General features: G+C 35.4%; 3 protein-coding genes across 4 annotated transcripts; 1 reads left to right on the top strand and 2 right to left on the bottom strand.

Moving 5' to 3' along the window:
• Positions 1-1,136: 1,136 nt before the first annotated feature.
• Positions 1,137-9,683, bottom strand: LOC135681782 (leucine-rich repeat-containing protein 57). The gene is made up of 4 exons (XM_065196392.2): positions 9,380-9,683; positions 4,319-4,454; positions 2,889-3,346; positions 1,137-1,579 (listed from the first exon to the last, which is right to left on the bottom strand). Exons 1-4 carry the CDS (start codon positions 9,458-9,460, stop codon positions 1,538-1,540), a joined length of 717 nt encoding a protein of 238 aa, XP_065052464.2. The 5' UTR covers positions 9,461-9,683; the 3' UTR covers positions 1,137-1,537.
• A 34-nt stretch (positions 9,684-9,717) lies between these two features.
• Positions 9,718-12,086, top strand: LOC135681776 (exostosin-2-like). Its single transcript, XM_065196387.2, has one exon. The coding sequence runs from the start codon at positions 9,868-9,870 to the stop codon at positions 11,974-11,976; it is 2,109 nt and encodes a 702-aa protein (XP_065052459.2). The 5' UTR covers positions 9,718-9,867; the 3' UTR covers positions 11,977-12,086.
• A 481-nt stretch (positions 12,087-12,567) lies between these two features.
• On the bottom strand, positions 12,568-24,483 carry LOC135681780 (tRNA wybutosine-synthesizing protein 5). 2 transcript variants are annotated; one of them, XM_089111942.1, is made up of 7 exons: positions 24,217-24,483; positions 23,977-24,046; positions 22,657-22,704; positions 21,444-21,581; positions 16,746-21,043; positions 15,691-16,143; positions 12,568-14,858 (listed from the first exon to the last, which is right to left on the bottom strand). In XM_089111942.1, the coding sequence occupies exons 1-5, from the start codon at positions 24,435-24,437 to the stop codon at positions 20,567-20,569; spliced, it is 954 nt and encodes a 317-aa protein (XP_088968068.1). In that variant the 5' UTR covers positions 24,438-24,483; the 3' UTR covers positions 12,568-14,858; positions 15,691-16,143; positions 16,746-20,566. The 2 variants fall into 2 exon arrangements, with proteins under 2 accessions (XP_088968068.1, XP_088968067.1); XM_089111941.1 differs by having other exon boundaries at positions 12,568-16,143.
• Positions 24,484-26,438: the final 1,955 nt, after the last annotated feature.

A 26,438-nucleotide genomic window follows, 5' to 3' on the forward strand; every position in this document is an offset into this window, starting at 1 on the left:
CTGGATGATTAAAGGCAAGGGGGTATGAGGAATCACTTATAACAGAACAGATAGATAAGGCACGTAAGCAGGATAGGGTTACACTACTGGATAAGGCTAATGAGAAACATGAACACAGTGGGAATGGGCGGGTTCCATTTGTTACCACATACCATCCAGCCTTGAATAATTTGGGCAAGGTGGCCGGGAGACTTCATTCTATGCTGACAACATCAGAAGAGCATAGGAACGTGTTCCCTCAGCCACCTTTGATATCATTCAAACGATGTAAGAATCTTAAAGCTTTACTAGTTAGGGCTAAACTTTATAATGAGGGGGCAGGGACCACGCATAATAGGGGTGGTACTCCATGTGGCAAGTCTCGATGTCAAGTGTGTAATGTCATGTGTGACAGCGATACTTTTACTTCCCATTTAACTGATAAGGAATATAAGATAAACTTTCCATTTAACTGTGATTCATCTAATGTTGTGTATCTTATGGAATGTAAAGTATGTGGTGTACAGTATGTGGGTAGCACTTGCACGCCGTTTAGGCTTAGGTTTAATAACTACAAGGCGTGCAATCGTAAGTTTATCGGGGGCTCTTCGGGTATACCTCAGGCTGATTTTTTTCGGCATTTTGCAGGAAAGGATCATCATGGGTTTCTCGAAGATGTTAAAGTAACTATTATAGATAGACTTAATGGGAATGATAGGATACGTGAAAGTTTCTGGCAGTAGAAGTTAGAAACTTTCGCGCCCCGGGGCCTTAATATTAGGTTAGTTGAAACATTGAAACAGTTTTATTTTCATTTCCAATCTCTTTGGTTATTCTCTCCTTTTCACAGCTATTTATTATTTCCACAAAATAGTATTTTCTAAATCCCCCCTTTTTTACGATTCTTTCTTTTCTATGCATTTTGCGTTTAATTTTATATTATTTGCGTCTAGTTTTTAATTTTATTGTAGGGACAGACAGCATATCGCGAAACGTTAATCAAGTATATATATATATATATATATATATATATATATATATATATTAACTAGGAAGAACACTGAACAGCAGCCGATTTCATCTGAAGAAGGAGAATAACAGCCATAAGGGAGAATTATAGGCATATTTGTAGATAGAAAACACAATAAAAGATTAAAGAGGATAAAAGAAGATTTAATATACAAAATTAATAATTTACCTACACGGTATTGCACAGCAAAATCTACTATATTATTACAAGTTTATTCATATATGCAAGAATTTTTTGAACATCGGTTGCTTAATCTATTTGCAAAAATAATTTCTATTCTAATAAATAAGTATAATAGCAGATACAAGTTTGAAATTCTTTCAAGAATAGGTGAGCTGCTAATATGCTTATTCTAATGGAAAGAGAAAAACTTTACCAAGATTGTCATCAAAAGATTAAAAATGATGAGCACATATATGAAATGTATTTTAAATACGATTAAATAGTGTCTGCGCTACCTTTTTTTAGAATGAATCAGAGAATGAATTTCACAAAATAATTAAGAAATTTGGTTCTTGAACATCCTTTCTAAACAAACTTCTTTTTTGTTGCAGTGTAGCGTTCCATGTACTGGAAACAGAAACAGAAAATATATGAGAATTTTATAAAATACTTAAAAGGAAGATTAGATAGCTTGCATTAATAAAAAACAGCTCTGAACTACATTACAAAATTCTTCAAATATTTTACAGCGAGTTAATGCAAGAAAAATAAAAAAGAGAAGTAAAAGCCTGCAAGTGAAAAGGCATGTAGGAGCGCCTTTAAGCAGTCTTAAGCTAAACGAATGACAAAGCTTCAAAGCCTTGATAAAACTTTTTGAAAATGCAAGTCATATTCTAAGTTGCTAAATATATTCAAAATTTTGTCCTAAAAATTAACTTTCTTGGTTTTTTATCATATCTATAATTGATAAAATCAACAATTTATTATTTTTGCTCACATCAAAAACTTGATTCAAATAGCAGTCATTTTTCGTTATGCTCTATTTAGGGAAGGAGAGCTACACCGAACACAGCAGTTTCAGATATTTTTCGAGGGTAAAGACACTAAATCTGAAAACATATAGTTCTAAGTTCTTTGTATAATTTTAGGCAAATTAGATATGACTGATGCATTTAGTATAAGACTAGCCTTAAGGTTTATCATTGCTGTTCACTTGTACTACCAAATCAGGTAATTCACATTACATGTTAGAATGCCATTTAATGTTTCGATAGCTAAAATGAATATTTTAAATAAGGGGTGGTGCTTTGGACAAAACTGTGAGGCAAAGACACTCTACTAAGATATTCATGAAAATCAAAATGAACACAACTACAGGGGATCTGGAGTATGTACCATGTTACATTAATAGATTATTAAATTAATGATTATGTAACAGATTCTGTTACATTAATAGTTCAGTTGCATTTTACCTATTTAAATTGACTATGCAAAATGAGATGTTCCTTTTAACCTAATTGAATTGACTTAAACTTGCTCTAAATTGACTTAAAAGTGCTTACATAATTAAGACAGCTAACATAATTTGCCTGCCAAAAGAGACACTGAAGGCACTCTTCAACATGTAGCCGCAGCTCTTGTTTCTAAGTAGTGAAGTTGCCTGTAATAAGTCTTATTCAACTGTAAAACAGACTAGAAAAGGGAGGGAAAATCAAATAATTTTAGTTAGACTTTTTCTTATTCATAGTATTTTATCTTGGTTATCTATTCTTCATGTTGTTTGAATAACAACTTTGATAAATTGATCTTTAGGTAGCAAAAAGGGGAGATGCGCCAGAACTTTAAAAGATTTTTAAAGGCAGCATGAGCAATTCTAAATCAAAATTCCCTTCTAACCAGAAGGCAGGATTCAGATCAAATCTTAATAACTACTTACAGACTCGTAGCCATCCTTGTCATGTAGTGACCTCATCTGGAATAAATTCCCATCCAGAGCCAGAACAGCTATTTGGGAGTTTTTAAGTAAATCGCTTGAAATGGCATCAAGTCCAATACAGTTCTCCTCAGCTCTAAACACTTTGAGTCTCTCACATCTACAAAGTGACCCTGGCAGCTCCTTGAGTCTGTTTTGGTTCATGTTAAGTTCAACAGCATGCAAGCCATCAAGGTTATCCGGAATGCTTTCGATCAAATTGCCGGAAAGGTCTACTGCATCAAGTTTTTTCAACTGGCAAATTTCAACTGGGAAGGATTTGATTTTATTGTTCCTCAATGTTAATGATGTTAAGTTCTTCAACTTTGGGAAGACTGACTTTGAAATTTCACGAATATGATTATGACCCAAACTTAAAGTTTCCAGTTTTGTGAGATTCCCCAGAAACTCAGGTATGCTCCCTGTACAGTAAAAACAAAGATAAACTTAAGAATCAGAAATTTTATTTCTATAGGAAAGAAAAAGAAGACATTTGAATTTAGTTATTGAAATTTAGATATAGTGTTTTGAGGAGAAAAGTACTTTTGATAAGTTATCTTAAAAGCTCTTGATGGGTTGCAGGGATAGAGGGTGCCTGGGGTTGTTGGCCCTAAAATGGTGTCAAAATATTGCTAAAGGCTTAGTTACCAAGAGTAAATGGTCGCTCATTGGACTCAAGTTACTTTTTTTCAATTTGCACCTGCATATGTCCTGCTTGCATTTTGGTCATTATTTGATGTTTTATTTTATGCAATGTTTAAAGTCATCCAAATGTGGCTTGCTTTGTTGAAAAATTGTCATACTAAATGTATTGCATGGTAATTTGTTTGTTACTGCAGTTACTTAGAAGCCTGTAGTAGACGACTGTATTGTGAAAAGTATCACCAAACCGATCCCTATCTTTTCTGAGGATGGTTAACCAGTTTTCAATGATGAATTCTAAAACAATACTTGGCAAAGAGAAAGGGTGAGCACAGGAAGAGCATCTGGTATTGCGTACATGTCTTGGGGGGCCTGGGATCATATCTGTGTTTTTAGGGAGCAATGTCCACAACAGAATCAGCAAAATTTTGAATTACACAAATATAAAGTTTGATTAAACAAAATATAACTAAATAAATATCAAAAATAAGCCATTTTGATCTGTATAGCATTTGCTGTAACACTTCATTATCAACTATACCATGTATATAAATTATATACCACCTATTTTGAATGCCAGTCATCAGAAAAGAGTTGATTACAACAAATAATTTTTAATAGACATCTGATAAGATATGCATTGATGTCTCCCCTAAAATTGCCTAGTTGTAAATCATTTGCTTGGAAATTCAAGACAAATCAAAACAGTATAGCTTTAAAACTGTGTCATCAAAAGAACTGTACATACTCACCAATCATGTTATAATCAATTGTAAGGCTTCTTAGATTTGTGAACTGACCAAGCACAGCAGGAAGATCATGAAGTTTATTTTTTGATAAGTCAGTAGTACGCAAAACCTTTGAAAGCCTTGAAAATTCTGGAGGAAGCTATAAAGTAAAGATAAAATCAAAAGTGCATTTAAATTCGATACAAAATTTGCAAAAAAATTGTACAAAAATAAGTTCTTGAAAATATTTATTCCCTTAACCTTTGGTAGTTAAAAACTCTGAATAATGTAAAACTTTATTTTTAGTTTATTTAATCTAAATTATGATTTTATCTTGCTAACAGTTACTTGCTCAACAAGTCTTCAAAATGGGATTTAAAAGCAGATTCATAAAGGGATTTAAAATAGGATTTAAAAGCAGATTTATAAAGAATTCCTGAAAAGTGGGAGGCTGGTTTGAAATCAGTAGAAGAAGAGAAGAACTCTCAAATCAAAAATGGGAAGAGATTGAATTTTTTGGGGTACCAATGACTACCTGTGTGGTATGCCTGCAAGATGCTGGTTAGCCTCACAGTCCCTAAATCAGAGAGTAGTGTTAGGTGGCTCAGTAAGTTTGAGCTCCCCTTGTTAATGTCAAAAAGTAACCAATTTTGATTTTGCTTTTTTTGCAACATTTTGTGCAAGATTCCCCATTGGTATTTTGACAGCAGTACACCCCTGCCTAAATATAGTTAGATATGTGTAAATCCAAATTTGCAGACTTTGCATTCGTGGAAGGGTAGATGGGAGCCCAAAGCCTGATTTATATGAAACAAAATTTTTGTGCGAAGCCAATTATTCACTGTGAATGTGCAAAAAATATGCACAGAAGCAAAAAATAGCTGCAACTTCGGAGTGAATAATTTGCTTCGAAAAAAGTAGCAACAATCTACTTTTTTGCTCTGAAATATTTTGAGTTGTAAAATAAACCAACAAAACAGCATTTGAAAAAAGCTGACTTCTTTTATGGTTCTTGATGGCCTATGTCTTTCCCCATTCTTTTTCTCAAACAATCTAACCTAGTATACAAGGTCATCAATGAAAAAGTTTGGTAACTATTGATTTCCTTTTGCACATACAGTCTATGTAAGTGGATTCATATCAGATTAATTCAAACATTACATTTTCAAATTGAGAAAAACTGGCTTGAATGTTCTAATGTTCTACCAATATTTCTGAAGCAAATGATCTGCAAGAATTTCTTCAAAACGTTGAAATGTTAGCTGCTTATTGCCTGCCCAACAGCAACAGTTCCAGTCATAAAAGATTCAAGATCTGTTTGATACAGATGCACTAATAGGATTTGCAATATTGTTGATCATGTAAATGTAAATCTCTTACCGAAAAATGAGAAACTCCTCCTTCTGAAGACGTTCTGAATAAATTTTTCTAACCTAGTACACTAGATAAATTATTGCGCTACTTCAACAACTGAGTAATAATGTCAGCCTTGTGAACAACATGTTCTTCAAAATTCAAACCACTTTTGTGAAACCATTAGGCATCATTCTATGATTAAAACTTAAACAAACAAAACTTCAAACCATTGGCAACTTTTAATATATAGAAAAATGTCCTTTGAAATATCAAAAAAAAATTCACTAGATAGCCTTGAAGTTTTGAAACCTTTCTAAATCTTGCTAAACCCAATCAAAAACCTTTATAATTGATTACTTTTAAATGCCACATGATAAATTTAAATGAACTTTGTCAAGATCCCTTTAAGGTGTTTGTGATCCAGAAGTTCATTATTAGTATTTAATTTAGCTAAAAGTGACAGTTTTATATAGTATAATCCCGTTATAACGTACTCGGTTATAACGTACTTTTGGATATAACAAACTGGTATAATTGGTCCTGGCAAAAGGTCCGTACTTAACATTAGGAAAGTACCCCCGCTTATAACGTACTCGTTTATAACATAATTTCGGATAAGGCATACCACCTTTTTCAACCCTTCTAAATAAATTCCATCGGATACAACGTACTTCGTGTGTCTTCTTTGTTTAACATTAATTGTGGTGCGTCATTTATCTAATTTTATGTCAAGATGTTTCCGCCATAGGACACCTAAACCACCTGGGCAATTGTTTGGTATTGTTTTATAGTTTCCTTAATCAATTCAAAAGCTATTGTCAGTGTTAAACAAAAATTTCTATTGATTATAATTCACAATGATACATTCAACATGAGAAAATACTGCATTGTTGATGGTGTATTTGTTGTAGGTATATTTAGCGGATTCTCATTTACTTTCGATTAATGTCAGTTAGCAAAAAATGGATATTCAAAAGCAGAAAGCAGTAAGTTGAGAAACGAAACGAACCATCATCAACCTCATTGAATCAAAACATAAAACTCAAATCGAAATCACGAGAGAATTTGGCCTCAGTAAATCTACGGTCAACACCATTTGGAAAGAGAGAGGAAAATACTTGGCAAAAAATCACACTTTTGGCAATGACACCAAGAGGTTACGAAAGGCAACATTTGATGAAATTGAGGATGCCTTACTTTTGTGGCTGAAACAAGCCAGATCACACGGGGCCCTCGTTGGCGGACCTCTGCTTAAACAGAAAGCAAATGAATTAGCCACAGGAATTCGCCACAAGGGTTTCCAATGCAGCAATGGTTGGCTTGACCGATTCAAAAAAAGAAGAGCAATAACATTTTGTATAGTTAGTGGTGAAGCAAACTCAATACCAAAAGATATTGTTGATGATTGGCTTTGCAACAAACTACCCAGTCTGCTGGAAGAATATGAACCAAAGGATGTATTTAATGCAGATGAAATAGGACTCTTTTTTAAGCTGCTTCCTGATAGGACCTATACATACAAAGGTGATAATTGTCATGGTGGTAAGAGAAGTACTCTCGATGATCGCAGCAAACATGGATGGCTCGGAAAAGCTACCTCTGCTAGCAATTGGTAAATCAGCTAAGCCACATTGCTTCAAGAATGTAAGACATCTTCCAGTTGAGTACAAATCCAACAGAAAAGCATGGATGACATCTGCTATAATTATAGAATGGGTGTTGAACCTCGACAGAAAATTTTCAAAGGGAAGGAAGAAAGGTGCTCCTTATTGTCGACAATTATGGTGCACACGACCAACACATTGCCACAAAACTCAAATCAATCTAATTCTAGTATTTGCCTCGAAACTGTACCAGCCGACTGCAGCCATGTGACATGGGCATCATCAAAAACTTTGAAGTTTTCTACTGCAAACGCCTGCTGTCAAAACTCATCAGAGCTACCGAAGAAAAAAAATCAGATGACTTCACTGTGAATGTTTTGGAGTGCTTGCGCTGGTCAAAGTCAGTCTGGGAGAATGGCGTCACCCAAGAAACAATTGCCAACTGCTTTAAAAAGGCAGGTTTTCAAAAGGAACTAAGTGAAGGCCAAGATGAATCTGGGACGGCAGATACACAGGAAGAGAATCTGGGTAACCTTTTTGAGCACCTTGCAGATCTCCAGTATTTCAGCGCCTATGAAAACCATCTCGTAAATGACTTCACAAATATCGACGAAGAATTGGTGACCTCTTCAATTTTGACTAGCTCTGAGATTGCAAAAGAAATTAAAGATCAAAGACAATCTCCGGCAACTGAAGATGAGGATGAAGGTGATGAGGAATTGGATTTTGCTAATGGCACTGATCCAGTTCCTTCAGCTATTGATGGGGCAAATGCCGTTCAACTTTTACAACGGTTTTTCGAGTTTTCAGATTTGCCTAATGCAGATGAAGCATTGAAGATGCTGAGCAAAATTGATGCAGAAATCAACAATATTTGGGTAAAAAAGACTATCCAGAAACACATTACAGACTTTTTCAAACCATGTAATCTATAGCTAATAGTTTTCTTGAAAAAATGGATGATAAATAGTTACTTTGTTTTTAACATAGTTTTTTAGTCAAATTCTTCTAAACCCCGGTCACAACGGACTTCGGATATAACATACTAAATCCGCCGGTCCCTTAAAGTACATTATAACCGGATTATACTGTAGCTGTTTTTTAATGACTACTTTTCAGGCACTTGTGTGTCACTGCTTGCGACTGTTTATCGCATAATTTTTGAATTTTTATTCAAAGCAGAGATGAAATTGATTGGTTTTGAACAATTTACAGTATTATTTGTTCCCTAAAATTTCTGTCAGCGTAAACTGAACTTCGAATTCCAGAGAAAAATTCGCAGCTAAAAAATTCATTTGAACCAATTCTCAGACAACATTTGTCTTCTGTATAAACAGAGCTAAAATGAATAGCTTTGCATATTTGGGTCTAAAAATTTTGTGACTAACCCAGACTGCAAAGTTTGGGTATGCGTGGGGAAGGCAGCAGGAAATGGGTAATAATTTTTCCCTCATATCCCATCTGTGCATTTTTACAAATATAGATTAATCCGCGAAGTTGAAGCACAGACTATTGTGTGAATCCCGGCACAGCTTCACCACGAGGATTACAAATGCTATTAAAAAGATCTGGCAGCTTTTACCTGCTTTTTTACAACATGATTTGTTCTTGTGCAAGCATAAGCAGCAGAAGACAATTCCCCGTGGACAAAAACTTCACTGTACTGTAACAGGGCTGAAGTCATTTCTACTTACAGTCACAACTTTTCAAGCAACATTTGCTTTGACTATAACTGGAATCTTCGGTGTATATATGTAATGATTGCTGTGATTTTTGCTGCATTTATTATACGTCAACCTTGATTATGAAAATCGCATTTAATTTAGCAAAGGCATATATGGCTCCGCCCTTGTTGAGGTTCACACTATAAATAATCTGCAGAAAGTTTTGTTAATCAAGGTGTGTTGAATTTCATAATATATAAACTGTGGTATTTAAATGAAATATTTCTAAAAATAAATACATAAAAAAGAAAGTGACTTAAATCTCATTTCTCAACATGTCAACACCTCCTTCGCAACATCAATATGTCAACAACTCATGCTCTCAACATGTCAATATTAGGTAGGTAGCCTATGCACCCAGAAGGTTCAACAAGCAAAATTATGTCTATATAAACACAAACCTCTTTGAGGCCTTTCCCATTCAATGAGCAAACTCCAGTCTTCTCAGCATTTGCGATTTGTGGTGCTAGGGAGTTCCCCATAGTTAAACCGACTGATTGACCTTAGGCCTATCTTCTACTATCCAGATTCATGGGGAGAACAAACATCAAGCGACGATTTGTTACTCACAATGTGAAGCTACTCTAACTATGCACAACCTTTTAAGAAAATCGTAACATCAGCTGGAATTTACACCATTCTTGCTTTGCTCCCTCTCCAAAACTACTTTATGGATACATATACCTCAATCTACTGGCATAGTGCATCAGTGGGCAAATCTGGCACTTTCAAAGCTTGCCCTGTGGAGGAGATTAAATCATGGCCGCCACTCAGAACTGGAGAGTAAAAATTAGAGCCGGACAAGCTGGGCCTGCATGAAAGGAAAACATAACTTTTTGAATTGGATTTTTGTATTAGCAGCAATGATAATATATGACATAATAGCAAAATGCAGCTGAAGTTCCGCTATTTCTTACTATGTTTAACTGTAATTATTGTCTGTGGCTTCCTTGGAGTTGTCTTCGAAGCGGTCCTTTTGACTACAAGAAACAGACAAGAAGGGAAACTGCCGTTAAAGATTCTGGATGATGACGACTTCACGGGAACTAAATCCAGAAGGGACTGCAGATTCCATTCCTGCTTTAATCACTTCAAATGTCATGTTGACGTAAATTGGGACGTTAAAGTTTTTGTCTACCCTGAAGTAACTTATCTTAACCAAGCCAAGGAGCAAATATTTCCTGACACTACGAAAGAATTTCAAGAAATAGTTCAAGCTGTAAAGAAAAGCAGGTTTTGGACGAACAATTCAGCCCATGCTTGTATATTTATACCCCATTTTGACTTTCTATCAGAAAAAGCAGTGCTAACAGGATCAGCTGGAAAAGCTCTGGCATCCTTGAAACACTGGGATGATGGAGAAAACCACATTATATTTAACTTCTTCCAAAAAAAGACATCTTCTGCTAACCCATTGACTGTGAATATTGGAAAGGCTGTGGTGGCAAGTGGAAGCTTCAACCAAGGCAATTTCAGACCAAAATTTGACATTGTCATACCAGTCCTGAATTCATTTGTAAATATTAATGATATCCATTCAGAAATTACCAATATGGATTTCACTGCTGAAAGAAAATGGCTTCTAGCAGTCCCATATGGATTGATTACAAAATCACTTAAGACTGAGCTTGATGACATGTTAAATAGACACAGGGATTCTATCTTGCAACTGTCATATTGCAGACATTCTGATTTGCAGAGACATACTCAGGAACGTTGTATGTCAAATACTGTTCACAATTATCCAGATATTCTGAAGCAGAGCACCTTTTGCTTGATTCTCCCTTCAACAGGGCTTTGGAAAACTTTTTTAACAGATGCTTTGATGCAAGGGTGTATACCAGTTGTACTTCAAGAAAACCTAATGCCTTTTTCATTTGTTCTTGACTGGAAACGAGTATCTGTTACTTTCAATATTAATCAGGTCAAGGATCTAATTACTATGTTGAGAAAAATTGATAAATATCAATTAGTTATTTACAGAAAACAATCAATTTTCCTTTGGCAAAAATACTTTTCCTCTCTTGGAAAGGTTGTTTTAACCACATTGGAAATTTTAAACGAGCGAATATCTCCACATCGAGCAAAAAGCTATTCTGAATGGAATGGTGAGCTAAAGATCTATCGAAAGGGTCAATTTTTTGAAGGCTCTTACCCTCCTCTTTATATCCCACTTGCCCCATCAAAGAAGCAAGGATTCACAGCTGTTATTCTCACATATAACAGAAAGGAAATGTTGTATCACCTCATAAGACATCTCAATAATTGCCCAAGCTTGGTGAAAATTCTTGTTGTTTGGAACAACCCAAATCTTGAAACACCAGCAACATCTGAGGTGCCTGGCATATCTAAACAGCTTGTTTTTATTAAAGGAAAGAAAAACAAATTAAGTAACAGATTTTTTCCTTACAAGGAGATTGAAACTGAGGCAATCCTTTCTATTGATGATGATATATCAATGCTTACCATGGATGAGTTGGAATTTGGATACCAGGTCTGGAGAGCCTACCCAGATCGCCTTGTTGGATTTCCTGGTAGAAATCACAAGGAATCAGATTCTGGACCATCAAAAACCCTGATATATGAGTCAGAATGGGCAAATGATGTATCAATGGTCTTGACTGGTGTTGCATTCTACCACAAGGTATATAACCACATGTTTACTTACAAAATGCCCAGGGATATCATATCATTTGTTGATCAAAGAATGAACTGTGAAGATATAGCAATTAACTTTTTAGTGGCAAACCTCACAAGAAAAGCAGTGATAAAGGTGACACCTAGGAAAAGGTTCATATGCCCTAAATGTGGAAGTAATGAATCATTATGGTCAGAAACAAGTCACTTTACTAAACGGTCTGAATGCTTAAAAAAGTTTATGGGTCTGTTTGGTGGGAAAATACCTCTGGAGAGAGTAGACTTCAGGGCTGATCCTGTTCTTTTCAAAGATGATGTTCCATTGGAAGTTCAAGAATTTCCGGACATTGGCAGTGTTTAATTTTTAGTAGTGTTAGTACTTTTTCTATATCTGATAGACATTTTTATACATGCATCATAAATATATGTATAATTTATTCCATTGATATAAATATTACCATTTTTATGGCACCAGTCATTTTTATTTGTCATCAACAGTGTAAAACATGTAACAAGTTTCATATAACAAACAAAACTTTCAAGGAAATGAATATTAGGAGGGAAGGCAATGGTCTGAATTTTATGGTATCTTTGCAGTATAAAATGATGAAGGTTGAGAATATGAAGAGAGAACTTTTTAGAAACATTGCCAATATGTTGAGGTGCGAGGATGGCTCAGTTGTTAGAGGCACTGACTACAGACCCAAGGGTCTGTGGTTCGAGTCCCTGCCATGACCAAACTTCACCCAGAGTGGGGAGAGTCGCCAGCTCTCTGAATTTCCAGGTGTAGGAATCACAAGGTGTGGTAACATCGAGAGGAAGGACCAGGACACTGCTCGATAAGCATACCTTCTCAGTGTTCTAAAAACTACCTTCGGTTGCTAGGTAGCAACAAATACAAATACAATATTACAATAAAATGCAAAGGGCAACTTAAGAAAGCAAAAAAAAATTCACGCAATATGACAAATATTTCATGATTTGACAGCATCACATTCAACAGGGGTGCAACCAGTCAGTCAGTCTATCAAAACAACAGGGGGTATGTAGTCAGCGTTTTCGTGAATAAAATACCAGAAATATGGTACAGACAGCAAAAATAAAACAAGTGTGTCCCATATCAATTTTCCTCACAGAAAATTATTTCATAATAATGTGCAGATGCGTATCTAAAATAACAAAATTCAAGTTTTTTGTACATCGAAGGGTGAAGTAACTTCTTCGTTGAATAACCAAGAGAAAGCGGATGTCGTATTGGTAAATTAGACAGTGTTCTTTGAGGGGCAACATGCCAGATCAATGGAGTTTGTTTCTTTAAAGATCATAGACGATGTGATAACGGTTAACTTTCCCATTCAAAGTTCAATCTTCTTCTTGTTGGTGTTTACATACACGTATGTTATAATCAAAAGAGCCACGACAACAAGTGTTGGTATAACAATAAATAGTGAATTCCTTTTCGTCTGCATGTTCTCCTGCTTTCTTTTACGTTTCATCCTGCTCGTTTCTTTGGCTACTTTTCCTTTTAGCTGTCGCATGGCTGAACGCTCACTCTTTCTCCTTCCTACAAACTTGACTTCTCTTTTCTCTCGTTAATTTAGGCCTTTCTTGATTACGTTGCTAAATAGGAAGAGTTTTTGTTCCAGATGATTTCCTCTGGCCCACGTGATCACTGGTACCAAACCAATGAGGTAAAAATAAACACTAGAGTGCGAACTCCTAATCGAGGCCCGAGGCCAGCATGCGCACGGCTACCATTTTGAATGCATGGCAAAAAAGTTCCATGCAGTACGGTAGTCATTACGCGTCGCCAGCTTTTCGGCAATACTGATGTTTATAAACCGCAATGGTAATTTCGTGTACGGCGTACGGATGCCAAAATAGACACGGCAAAAATGTTTTGAGCAGTGGTCCTTCAATGGATCCTTTGGGAAACGGAAAACCTATCGCGTTTCATAGGTTCGGTATGCCATGCATGTTTTGGCCTAAAAATGTGAAAAGTCATACTATTCGAAGAGCTTCACGGCTGGGAATTTTTTTATCGTACCTATTTCAATATTGTGAACTTTAAAATGGTTTTGATATTCTTTTGTCGGCGGAGAAAATACAACTTTTCTTTAATGCAAGTTAAGTTTTATGTATGTATTACATTGGTTTGTACATGGCTTTTGCTAGTGGATTTTGAAAAACGTTTAGTAAATAAATCCTAATAAAGCAAACTTCAAAACCTCTAATATCCTTTAAATTTTGTAATTTTATGTTTCAAAATTTCAAAACAAAAAATAGTTGAAATTAATATGCATTGCATTATACTGCAGGTTTCCAGCCAATGAAGCACTCCGTTTGCAATGGGTTAAAGCTATGAGGTGTGATAAGTGTATCAAAGTACAGCTACATTTGCAGCGAACACTTTTTGCTCACTGACTACACTGTCCCCCCTGGTCAGCCTTACACAAAATTAAAAAAGTCAGCTGTTCCATCAAAATTTAACTTCCCCCCACATTTACTACCAAAAGTAAAAAAGGCCCGCCGCTCCATTATCTATGCAAAACCAGTAAAGAAGAAAGCAAGCCCAGCAAAAAACACAAAAAATGCCACATTTAATATCAAGGAACATTCTTATTGTAAAAAAGCTGAAACAAAACAATCACCAACAAAATTAAGACTTAGAAGGAAGATTAAAACTCTACAACAAAATCTAAGAAGAAAAAACAAGAAAATAAAGTCATTGAGTGATTTAATTCAAGCTATGACAGACAAAAAACTCCTCAGAGAAGAGCCAGCCAAACTTCTGAAAGACCAATTCTCTGGCCTCAATTTGACAATGTTTGAAAATCAAATAAAGAATTCAAAGCGAAAAGCTGGGGGTAAGAGATACCACGAGGAGATTAAGAAGTTTGCCTTAACCCTTCATTTCTATTCGCCTAAGGCATATCTATTCATGAGGAAAGTCTTTGACCTACCACATCCATCTTCTTTAAGAAATTGGCAGTCTTCTGTGAACTGTGAGCCTGGATTTTTCAAAGAGGTTCTAGAAAATCTTGCTGCTCAGCTTGCCAACAACACAAACATGTCTGACTGTGCCTTAATGATAGATGCAATGGCCATAAGGAAGCAAGTGATTTATGACAAGGGCAATCAGAAATTTTCAGGCTTTGTTGATTATGGAGGTTGCATCCCAGAAAACAGTGAAGACCAAGCTTCTGAAGCACTAGCATTTCTTCTTGTTGGTCTGAGAAGTCACTGGAAATGTCCAATAGGATATTTCTTTACAAATAAGTTAAACGGGCAAATACAGGCATCACTAGTTAAGAGTGCATTGTCCTTGGTTGCTGACTATGGCTTTAGGGTTTGGTCACTAACTTGTGATGGCACATCTGCTAACCTTGAAACACTTAGGTTACTTGGTTGCTCATTCACACCAAATTACAATGGCATGATAGCCTCTTTCCAACACCCGACTAGGCCATATGATGTTTATGGAGTTCTAGATGCATGCCACATGGTTAAGCTAGCGAGAAATACATTGGGCGAATATGGGAAATTTTCTACAGATTCTGGGGATATTATTTCTTGGGAATATATTGAAAAATTATGCAAGATGCAAGAAGAGGAAGGTTTAACTTTGGCAAACAAAATTAATGTAAACCATGTGCATTGGCAGCAGCATAAAATGAAAGTAAAATATGCAGCTCAGACACTGAGCTCATCAGTTGCTAATGCATTAGAATTCTTAAAAACAGACTTAAAACATGCCGAATTCGAAAATGCTAGTGCAACTATTGTCTTCATAAGAACAATTGATAAAATTTTTGACATCCTCAATTCACGATTTGCATTTGCCAAAGGCTTTAAACGCCCAATAAGGTTGCAAAACTTTGATTATATCGAGCAAACTTTTGCCCAATCAGCAGAGTATCTTCTGTCCTTGAAATCTAGTGAAAGGCAATTGCTTGTGTTCAGTAGACGCAAAACTTTCATACTTGGTTTTCTAATGACAATGAAATCTATTATGTCAATAGCAAAGGAACTCTTAACTGCACCAGAAAGGCCATTTAACTATGTATTAACTTACAAGTTTTCCCAAGACCACATAGAGTTGCTGTTTGCTTGTATCCGAGGACGAGGTGGTAATAATAACAATCCAAACACCTTACAGTTTAAGTATGCCATAAGGAATTTGCTGCTTAAAAATTCAATTGTTGCATCAAGTAAGGCAAATGTCATGTCATTTGATGAGAATTGCACAGGTTCTCTATTCAGTTTAAAGTGGACAAAGCACAGATCTCCCATATGCGAATATCCAAGCAATGATGATGAAATGACTGATGAGGACGCAAATGCTTTGTCTGAGAGTCTTGATAGGATTTCCTTGTCAAACTTCTCTGAAAACATCATATACTACATTGCAGGATTCATTGTTCGTAGTATCATCAAAAAGCTTGATTGCTCTCAATGTTCTGAAGCCCTCATTCTCAATTGCATGTCAAAGGAACACGACTATGTGACAGCACCATTTTCCCTGTTTCTGGATAGAAAGAACAATGGTGGGCTTATAAAAGTATCATTTGGGGTGCACAAATTAATCACATTATGTGAGAAATCATTTCGGGAGAGAGTAAAAGGTACAAGGAAGGGAGACATGAAAATCAATTCACAAGTTGGATTGATACGGAGAATGACGAATGGCGTGCTACGAAGTCAAGGCGAAAACCTAAGAAAATTATTTCCATCATTTTCCAAACATGCACACGAAATCGACCCAGTCTTTGAGGATGATCATCTCACACAAGTTGTGAAGAAAATTTGCGAGAAATACTTCCTTCTGCGTATGCAAACTTATGCCAAGCATTACACAAGGCAGATAGTAATGAAAAACACACCAAGTTTACGACACCGGATGAACAAATTAGTTTTGTTTAAAAACACATAAACTTAAAAAACCATAGCTTTTGCTGTTTGCTTCAAATGTTTCGTTTAGAAGTTTTTCGCCAAATATTAAATCCTTCATTTTAAGTGAAATATTCTATTAAGGAATTCGCTTCGAAGCTCGTTTGGTTTATTAAGGTAGGCAATGCACTGAAGCCTATGCACATTCAGTGCATTGGACGTGTAGTTAAAACAACTTACCTCCCATAGAAATCATTGCAAAAGGTCTTCCTAGGCACTGCTTTGCTTAAATTTGCACAATTTTGTCGAAAATGAAATAAAAAAAGCCTTTTCCTCCGTTTTCCCAGTAGCACAAACAGTCGTCCTCCACACTTGTTTGTTGTCTTTTGCCATGCATTCAAAATGGTAGCCGTGCGCATGACGGCCTCACTCGCGTCAACGACAACCAATGGGAGTTCGCACTCTAGTGTTTATTTTTACCTCATTGTACCAAACAGACCAACCTCGTAATCACAACATGAAATGGACTGGTGAATCCAAAGAAATACAGAAATACTATCTTCAAATCAGAAGCTTGATTTCTTCTGGTGAATCAAAGTTTGGCTGCTAGATCTAACAAAGACTCGACAGATGTGTTTTCGAAAGGAAAAAACGAAGGGCCGATAAAACCGTTCGAATTTTGTGAAAAATTGTTGTAGGAAAATCTGTCCCCCCCCCCCCTCTCACTGCTTCAGCATTCTTGAAAAACAGCAAAAACTGTATCCGAAATATTGCAAAAAGTCAAATCAAGCATGGCCTTTCCTCGTTAATGCCTTTCAAACACAAACAATTGACTATTTGCAAACAATCCCTGCTGCAAAGGAGATCTTTGAAAAACATTTTAATTCGGAACCACGCCCATCACTCGAATGTGCAAAAGCGCACCCGTAATTTTACAAAAACTTTTCCGAAGTACAGCCGCCATGGAATCGATATATGATTTGTGGGACAATGGGGGGAATCCACAACACAACAAGTAGGTAGTGGGGGCTCTAAAAAATTTTCAGAAATTTGTAGAGTACGCTGAATACAACCATTTCCGACCGTAACTACTGACAGAGGGCTCTCTATTCACGTTCTAAGACAATTTTCACAATAATTGTGTCAAAGCAACGTTACATACTCTGAGGTATCTTGTGATAGTTTCCCCTTTAATATTGTAGATATATTTGGCGTCTGAACATTCGCTGCTCTGACATAGCGGCTGAAACTGCAAATAGAGTACTCTACACCCGGGATGGGCTGGAGTGCATTTCCTTACAGGGAAATTTGACTTTGGGGGCCCAGAAAGTTTGCCTTTTCCAATTTTGGTTTAATATTCAATGGGAGTATGGCTGCATAGACAGCATTAGCACCTAATGCACCTATCAGTATTAGGGCGTTATAATTGCATAAGGCAAAATTGCTTGTTCAGGGATTTGGTGAAGGCCACCACCATGGTTTGCGGCACCCCGACACTAACAAATTTTGCAACTGTCACATTCTAGGGATAGCCGGAAAATGGGTCTGTTAGAATATCGATTGAGAACCAAGGATCCTAAGCACAAGGGACAATCATTCTACCAAATTTATCCTCCATAGTCCTTTTTGGTTTCATTATGATATGAAGATAGGAAGATTTTTAAGCGCAAGAAATTGAACACTGTCTGAATGAAGGCAGGGATTAAATAATACAACTTGATGGATAGCCTCTTTCGCTTGATTTGCGTGATTTGTCAAGCAAAACATGATCCATCTTCGGAATTTTCTGCAGGTGCGGATCCAGAGATAAAACTTTCAATGGCAGATTTGCAAAAGAAAAAAGGCGGCGGTAAAGGTTGCGGCCTGCAATCAGGGCCACGCCCTATCTTGATGCAAATAACCAAGGTTCGAAGGTTAAATTATCTTTTCGAAACAGTAGCATAGGCAGAATAATGAATCAATTCTACATCATGGATGCAGAGGTGACAATGGCTTAAAATGAAAACATCGAAGACTTGCTAAACACCTTGTGAAGGAAACATTAAGACAAGTGAATGTGTACAATAGTGTGAGCCATCTACTTTCGTCATAAGAATTTGAATTTGCATCAACAGAGTTATCTTTCCTGGACAGTAGCATTAGCAACATGGTCGCAGGGGTGACAATAGCCTGAATGGAAAAACAGTGAACAGTTGATGAACATCTTGTAAGAGACCTATGCATGTGTATCATAGTGTGGGGGCCATTTATTTTGTCAGAATAAATGTAGTATGGGCTGTAAAGTACCGCATAATGACATACCCTGGGTAAAAATGACATGTTAGCTTATCAAACCAATTGTGTTCAAAGGCGCCCAGAGGGGGTTTAGAAGGGGTAAAATTTCTGAGGCCTGTGCTCTGATAGGGCTCGTAATAAAGTTATAAGATCTATTTATAATGCAAAAAAGCTTCTATTTCAGCTACTTATATTGAACAAACGCCAGTAAGTTTATCGCAGAGAAATGTCCACATGTCCTTTATTCATCTAAAATGTTTTAGCACATTCTTGTAAAAACCCTTAAAAAAACTTGTTCAATAATTGTAAATAAAAAGGGCGTTTCTCGAATAATTCGGGAAACTGAAGGACGTGGCCACAGGAAATTTTCTTAAGGGGGTCCTGTTTTGCTAATCACCCCTGGGCCTCAGTTGGCTCGCCCTGCTGTGTTCTTTTAGTTTCCTTGGCAACTTCTTACAAATTTTGTTAGAGCATTTTGAATCGTTCAATCTCAAATTTGCATCTTTCATTAACGTATCTTGTATTCGATAAATTGTAAATTGAACTTTGTTTATAATCCACCAAGCTTTAGTAGCCTACCTATCTACAGGGCTCTGTCCTATAGGTTACCAATGAAACTGGATCGATCTTCCTCTCTCAGTTGTAATTTATCAAATACATTTTATCAAATAATATTTTCTTTCTATTTATAAACATTTTCCTAGACTAATTGTCCGTTTCGCTTTAAAATTGCAACAAGAGAACATGAAAAAATCGGTAAAACTGGCATGGCACTACTGATCTTAGCGCATGCCATCAATAAGTATACGATTTATAATTTTTTAGTAGTGTCGTATCTTTGATGAACAGTCAGGGCATCTTCCCTGAGCAATTCTAAAAATAGATTTATTAATTTTAAATAGGTGTCAACCATTTGATCCATCTATCGTGGATGTTTACTTTTTATAAAAACTTGATTCAGATTGAAGTAAATGAAATTGAATAAAATTAAAAGGGCCTTTCTTGGTTGGCTTGCAACCTCAGCAACCCTTGAATTCAAATACACTTTCACAACCCTCTACCACTTTCACAACCCTCTGAAATCAATTCTTATTGGTCAGGGGGGGAGGCAACTGCCTCTTGTTCCCACCATAAATCAGCCACTGGTAGGACAAGACATACACTTATACTAGTTGGTACATTACACAAGTGTAAAAGCTTCTATCCAAAACATTTTATTTTCTTGTGGATAGTATTCCCATCACAATGCAATCATCATAAATTCGAATCCTGAAAACATTATTTTGAAAGAATAAAAAAAACAGTTTGTATCAGGATTGTATCTTTTATCTTTGATATGTTTAGTTTGTCACATGTCAGTACATGAAAAAACTTCTTCTACACAAAGAAAAACTCCTTATATCTTTGTTTGTTAAAATAATGGATTGATAAATAACATTAACCAAAAAACATATTGACAGTCAAGTCACTTTTTCAGGGATTTAAAGTTTTATGTTACTATGAAGATAAATACACATTTCAATAAGCTTTGCTTTGCTCACAGTAAAATTTAAACTTTTGGATCAAAAACCAAAATAGAAAGAAAATTCCATAAGAATTACTGTTTTTAAGGTTTCTGCTTTCAAATTTCATTTAATACTTGCCATTTAAAATGATAAAATGTCAACTGCATAGCATTCTCACACAGCTAGATTCAGCTGGTGAATGGAGGCTTCATGTAACATGTACTCATTATTTCCAATATCCAATGATGGGATCTGTCTCCTTCATTCACAATATCTTCAAAATCACTTAACACCATTTGAAGAATTCTCTTTCAGAAAACATTTGTTTTCAATTTTCGAAATCAATATTCTTGAATAAAAATCTCTGTATTCAGGTGGGAGCTCATTTAACATGCTAACAGCTTTATCAACCATTTGAGCTGCACGTGAAGCTGGTATTGGGTCCTTGTTTCCATAAACATCCTTTTGATCATATAAATTATCTTCTATATGTTTATAAAACATGTTTATTGCTATACTGAAATCCAGTGCAATGACATTGTGGAACCACATGGCAGGTATAAATATTCCATCACCTGGTTGTAAAACACATTCATATCTCTCAGCATTCATAAATTTAGGGTATTTTTCCAAGTCTGGCTTATCAATATCAATTACTTCTGATTTATCTCCCTTCAAATAAAGGTTTAATGCATCTTGTGGATTGAATAATACCACCCTTTTCCTTCCTGAAATTTGTATAAGCACATTGTCCATAACCTTAAACAGAAAGAAAACATTAGCTTAAGCAGTCTGTTTTATTTGATTCACAAACCTAGACAAAACCACAAGGTACTGGACCATTACAATTTCTACTTTGTGCAAGTTTTGGCTAGATATTTGGGTAAAAGCTTTTTACAGAAAAGTAAGGAAATCTTTGGTCAAACTTGATGACAGATGTAGATGATGCCTAAAACTTAGATAAAATCAATGATTTTTAGAATAGATTTTTTGACTTGTAAAAATATTGTTAGATCTATAGAGGTACCAAAAAATATGAAAATCTTAACAACACTAAATTGAGTTGAGCATGCAAAAGGCTGATGCCAAGGAAACTAATGGAAGACAATGTAAATTAGCTTGCAAGGAAGAAAAAGAGAAGACAATAAAGTAAACCTACATCATAATGCGTCCACAGCTGCATGTTTGCTGATCCTATCCTAAAGACACTTGAATAAAACTTCTCCAAAGGAATAAATTCTGGAGCTTTTACATCCATACTAATCTGTGGGAAATCTTTATTAATGTCAGCAATGCACTGGGGGTGAAAAGCAAATGGGAGTAATTAAACCCTTATCAAAAAAGGTCTCATTACATTAGCTTTTAGTTTATTTGTCCAAATCTCTGTAAAAAGGAAGTAAACTTAAATTAAACGAGGCTATTAAACAGAGAGTATTATCTCAATGATTAGTTGACCTACTGAAATGTTCAAGAAGCTAGAGCATAGAAAGAAAGCTGGATTAGAATTAGTTGCCCTTCTATTAAAATTCACTTGTTTTGCTGTCTGGCATTGCACAGATTTTTGCAATTTACTCAATTCATTTGTTTGTATAGCTGTATTCAATACATTGCATGTAATGGTATTTAAAATAATGAACTAAATTTCATATTAATTCAATTTCAGTGAGATTCAAGTTTTAAACCAAGAGAAATTTTGATATACTTTTAGCAAATTCTTAAACTGGATTCAATTAAGGTAAACTTAAAAGATTATCAACCAACAACAGTACAATGTTCAGTACACAATATTCTATGAGAGGTGCAAGAAAACTGCATTTAGTTACAAGCTAGGCATTCAAATACTCCATCTGATTTATCAATTAAGGCAAGATTAAAAAGGTGACCATTCTTGGACCTGGAGTATTCTGACAGATTATGGATTTTTTGAGAATGTGGCTTAGATGTGGTACTTGGTGTATTTCTTTGGTTTCTTTGGAGAATTTCTGTACAAAAGTAATCTAATATAATTGCAGTTCGAAGTCTTATTCGTATTAGCAGTTTGAAGTAGGCAAGGCATCTCTATGATTTAAAACTCTCTCCTCTCTTTTGATCTTTGGCAAATTATTGCATGCACTGATAGAAAGATGAACACAATACATGCCATTCTTCTTGCCTTCTACCTTATTCTGGAATTTTTATAGACCATCCTATAACTTCTTCTCAGATTACTCTTGAAGAAATGACATACATTTCACAGGCACATCCCCAAATCTATGTAGATTTCCTAAACCTTTGAAATTGTTTCACATCATTAGCTAAGCATAACAATGCAATAAAATAGACAAGAAATCTTAAGGTTACGACATAAGTAAAAGAGTTGTTTTTTATCTTACCTTTCTTGGATCTGAAGAGGCAATTGATCTTAAGTAATATTTTTCGTCCTGTATAAAAGATAACAAAATTTTACCAAATGCTAATGAAAGTAACTTCATGCAAAAAATCTTTAGAAACAAAACAGAATACCGTTATATATATTCATTGGACTTTGTTTCACAGGGCAAAGTGAGTTTTGCCCCTATCCTTATCAAGTTAACTGTAAGCTGTCTTGATTCTCAAATATATGCATACACAGATGCTTCCTTGGCTTAAAATGTCTTGTCTTTTATTTATGTTTTATATTTCCAGAAGCATGAAAAGCAAAACCTTGCTGTGTAATAGTTGCAGGAACAAATCACATGCACAATATGTATTTAATCATTTAAGCCAAAAAAGCTTTTCTATATCTTTTTTTCAAAATAGGATTGATAATTAATAGTAGCTTTGAAGCATTTGATTTCTTGTTGAAAACTTTTTTCTTTTGCTGTAAAACTGCCGAAAATATTTCAGGATCACAACTATTCTTATCTCTAGCTACAATGCCTGCCAAAAGTACTTGGAACACCCAGCAATTTATGCTGCATTTGATATCTTCAATTCCTTTCATGAAGAAAAAATTACTACTTCTGCCCCTTCCCCCTAAAACAATGTTGATAATTTGGAGAAATATCATAAAAGAAGCACAAAAGAAAGTGCTTCCTAAAACCCTAACCCATTTGATAGTAAACCATTGTTCTGTAGGGGAGAGGGGGGTGATTGATTTTGATCTTGGAAATTGTCATCAGTGTTCCAAGACTTTTGGCAGGCATTGTATGTATTTCTTAATCATAGACTGACTCTTAAAACCATGTAAGTTTTGAAGGAAATTTTGTCACAAACAGGCTAAAAATCATTAAAGTTAGGCTTCACTAGAGGCTCTGAACTAGTACCAGATTCCAAATTGATTTTGGTACAATTTTTGCCCATTTCCCTCTATTCCACTTCTTTTTTATGTTACTGTACCTTTATTGGGAAGAGACCAACAATTTATACAACTTATTGGACAATCTTTTATAACATGAAAATTTGTGATAATACAAATTGAATCAGTTGCTCATCCTAAGATGAATTTCCACCTGAAAGGTATTTGGTGCACAGATTGTTGCATTTTACTTGATTTTTTGCTTGTAAAGCTCTTCTCTTATCTATTAAAGTTATTTCCAAATATTTTTGGTTTATTTACAGTTTTAAGGGTTCCTTATGAGGCAAACATCCGATTTATGGATTGTGCATGGATTTGAAAAGAACAACAAGTCCAATGATGAAGGATAAAAATTTTTTCAAATGAATGTACTTACTGGAGAGATGAAGAAATTGTCTTGCTGCTGCTTGCTTACTCTTTTAATAAAATCATCGAATGGCATTGTCCTGAAAAAAATTAAAGCTGTTGCAAAAACGATTCAACATATAAGGATGATTTTTTAACTTAATTAAAGAAACTTATTGTAAGACGGTCTAGTACAAAGTGCTTTGAGTGAGTTTAATGCGTCAATTAAGTAAAACAAATCTATTGGAAACATAAAATGTATTACACATACTTGTACTGGAAGTTTTTTGTCAAAAAATCCATTTGGGGAACAGGACATACATGAATCTTCACTGGGGTTGAGCCAATAGCAGATGCAAGATATTCTGGTGTCCATTTTTTGCATGCTGCTCCAATTTCTAGCTTTCTTAAAACTACAGGTTTCCTTTCTCCACTAATTTCTTGGAAAAACGAACTGTCGAAGGGAAAACTGTACTCTTTAATCTCCGCCATTACCCAACATGTGACAACACTGTTGCTGTTGGAGACTTGATTGGTGAGGAAGTAGAGCCTAGTCCTTTTCCGAAGAAATAAAAAAGGAGAGGCCTTTTGTTTACAACAAAATCAGCTGATATACCAGCCTACTTGACAGAATGGTAATATTTTGTTTCTGGTAAGCAAGAAAGCGAGGGGAATTTCCCTTTGCTACTCGAAACATAAGACCAAAAACTGAGGATCATAACCAGAATATTTTACTGTAAAGTTAAGAGAGGAAAGAAAAGGATATCGTGTCAAAGCACTTAGGCCATCACACGAAAACAAGCACCTATTTGAAGTACAAATTGTTAGTCTCTGGCTCGCTGTTGGACACAGAATGGATACTTTTCCAAGCGATTTTGTGCAAATTCTGCCTCCTGAAGTTACAGAAATGATCTTCGCAAATCTGGCTGCTGATGAAATATATTCCTCGCTATTAACGAGTAAGAAATGGCTAAACTTTATTGACAACGATAGCGTAATTTGGAAGAGACTTTGTCAACATTTCGACGAGGAAGACATCCAGGAGGACCTTGCAAAAGGATTAACTTGGAAAAATGTGTTTTTGAATAACTTTGGAGTGAAAGGATGCATTCGAAGCTGGATAAAAGGAAGATTTAGCAACTTCGAAACTTTCGATGAACTTGCTTGCAGAAATGTTATCACTGTTATTGATGTAGAAACATGGGGAATAATTTTGGAGGCCGAGTTGAAAAGAAACTGAAAGTTGCTATTCCGAAAGCTTGAATGTGTTTTCTTGAGTATTCGACTTTAGAATTTTAATAACTTATTGTGAATACATTGTAGATTAAAGTTAGTTATCAAATGTAATTTATGGGTTCTAAATGTGCTAAAATATTCATACTGGCCGTTCGAAGACAGGGTCTAGATGAAGGGATACCTCGTGTAAATTAAACCAATTTTTGCAGTATCTCGTAAACTTCAGTAGAAGTTTTCTTTAATTTTTTGGAGCATTGCCTTTGATGTTATCGATTTACGGTTGATAGTTATTTTAATACTTTCACAACTCAAGTTTGACGTCAGAGTCATATCTATGAAAATTTGTTTATCTCAAGAGCCTAATTTCATTCCCCAGATGCTGTAAGAAGTAAGAGCCGTAACAGTTTTTTTGCGTTTTAAGTATCAAATAGCAACTCCCCTCCTTCTTCTGATATTTTTTACATCTGTTCTAGATCTTCCTTTATTCGATAACTTCCACGCATTGGTATTGCTAGAGCCACAAATCTTCTTGATAAGTTCATAGTTGCAGTTGGTTATTTTAAAATTCTGATCATTGTATTTCTTAACAGCAGCTGTGTAAATGACCAGAGTTGTGTCATTATTTAGTTGGAAAAGGGAATTTCCCTATCATTGGACGTGTGGTCATTAATATATGCACGTGTGGACAGGTCTATTACACAAACAAAAAGACAGAGCTACAATCCTTGCCAATTAAACTTACGCAAAGCTAAAGCTTTTTTGAAAAATCCCTCCAAACTCCCCGCCCCCACCACCCCTCACCCCCACCTCGCAAGCCCTTTTCATTGTCCCATACATGCTATAATCTAATGAATGTATTTGCAGCACAGTGTGTAATAACTGACTAATTAAATAATTTACCTGAATTTTTGTATATAAATGTATGTTTTAGATACAGATATACCGTATGATAGAGCACATTGTTTTAATTCAATTTCTTGGTCTTAGGAAATATGGTACACGAGATGCTGTTTTTAGAGGTTTCCGGAAAGTTTTCTGGCATCAAACTTCAACATATTTGATTGGAAAAAGTTTTTTGCAATCTTATGTTATGTTAGAATGGAAGTCAGCTAAAAATCAAACATGTGTCTTATTTGTCAGACTCTTTTAGGATAATTGGAAATATTCTATTTTGGAAATATTTTGGAAACGAACTTTGCAGGGCCCTGAAATTCTTTATACAGCCGTGTTTTAAGACTAACAGCAACAATTCTGACT

This window comes from Rhopilema esculentum, chromosome 12 (genome assembly GCF_057945365.1).
Source record: "Rhopilema esculentum isolate cy_ngs chromosome 12, ASM5794536v1, whole genome shotgun sequence".
Lineage (NCBI taxonomy): Eukaryota > Metazoa > Cnidaria > Scyphozoa > Rhizostomeae > Rhizostomatidae > Rhopilema > Rhopilema esculentum.

Excerpts from the sequence above, each read along its gene's own strand:
- LOC135681782 (XM_065196392.2), bottom strand. The coding sequence starts at position 9,460 with ATGGGGAACTCCCTAGCACCACAAATCGCAAATGCTGAGAAGACTGGA. Across the intron at positions 4,455-9,379 it reads ATGGGAAAGGCCTCAAAGAG|CTTCCTCCAGAATTTTCAAG; the intron begins GTTTGTGTTTAT and ends TTTACTTTATAG. Across the intron at positions 3,347-4,318 it reads AATTGATTATAACATGATTG|GGAGCATACCTGAGTTTCTG; the intron begins GTGAGTATGTAC and ends TTTACTGTACAG.
- LOC135681776 (XM_065196387.2), top strand. The coding sequence starts at position 9,868 with ATGCAGCTGAAGTTCCGCTATTTCTTACTATGTTTAACTGTAATTATT.
- LOC135681780 (XM_089111942.1), bottom strand. The coding sequence starts at position 24,437 with ATGGCGGAGATTAAAGAGTACAGTTTTCCCTTCGACAGTTCGTTTTTC. Across the intron at positions 22,705-23,976 it reads ACAATTTCTTCATCTCTCCA|GACGAAAAATATTACTTAAG; the intron begins GTAAGTACATTC and ends TCTTTTATACAG. Across the intron at positions 21,044-21,443 it reads AGCTGTGGACGCATTATGAT|GTTATGGACAATGTGCTTAT; the intron begins GTAGGTTTACTT and ends TTTCTGTTTAAG.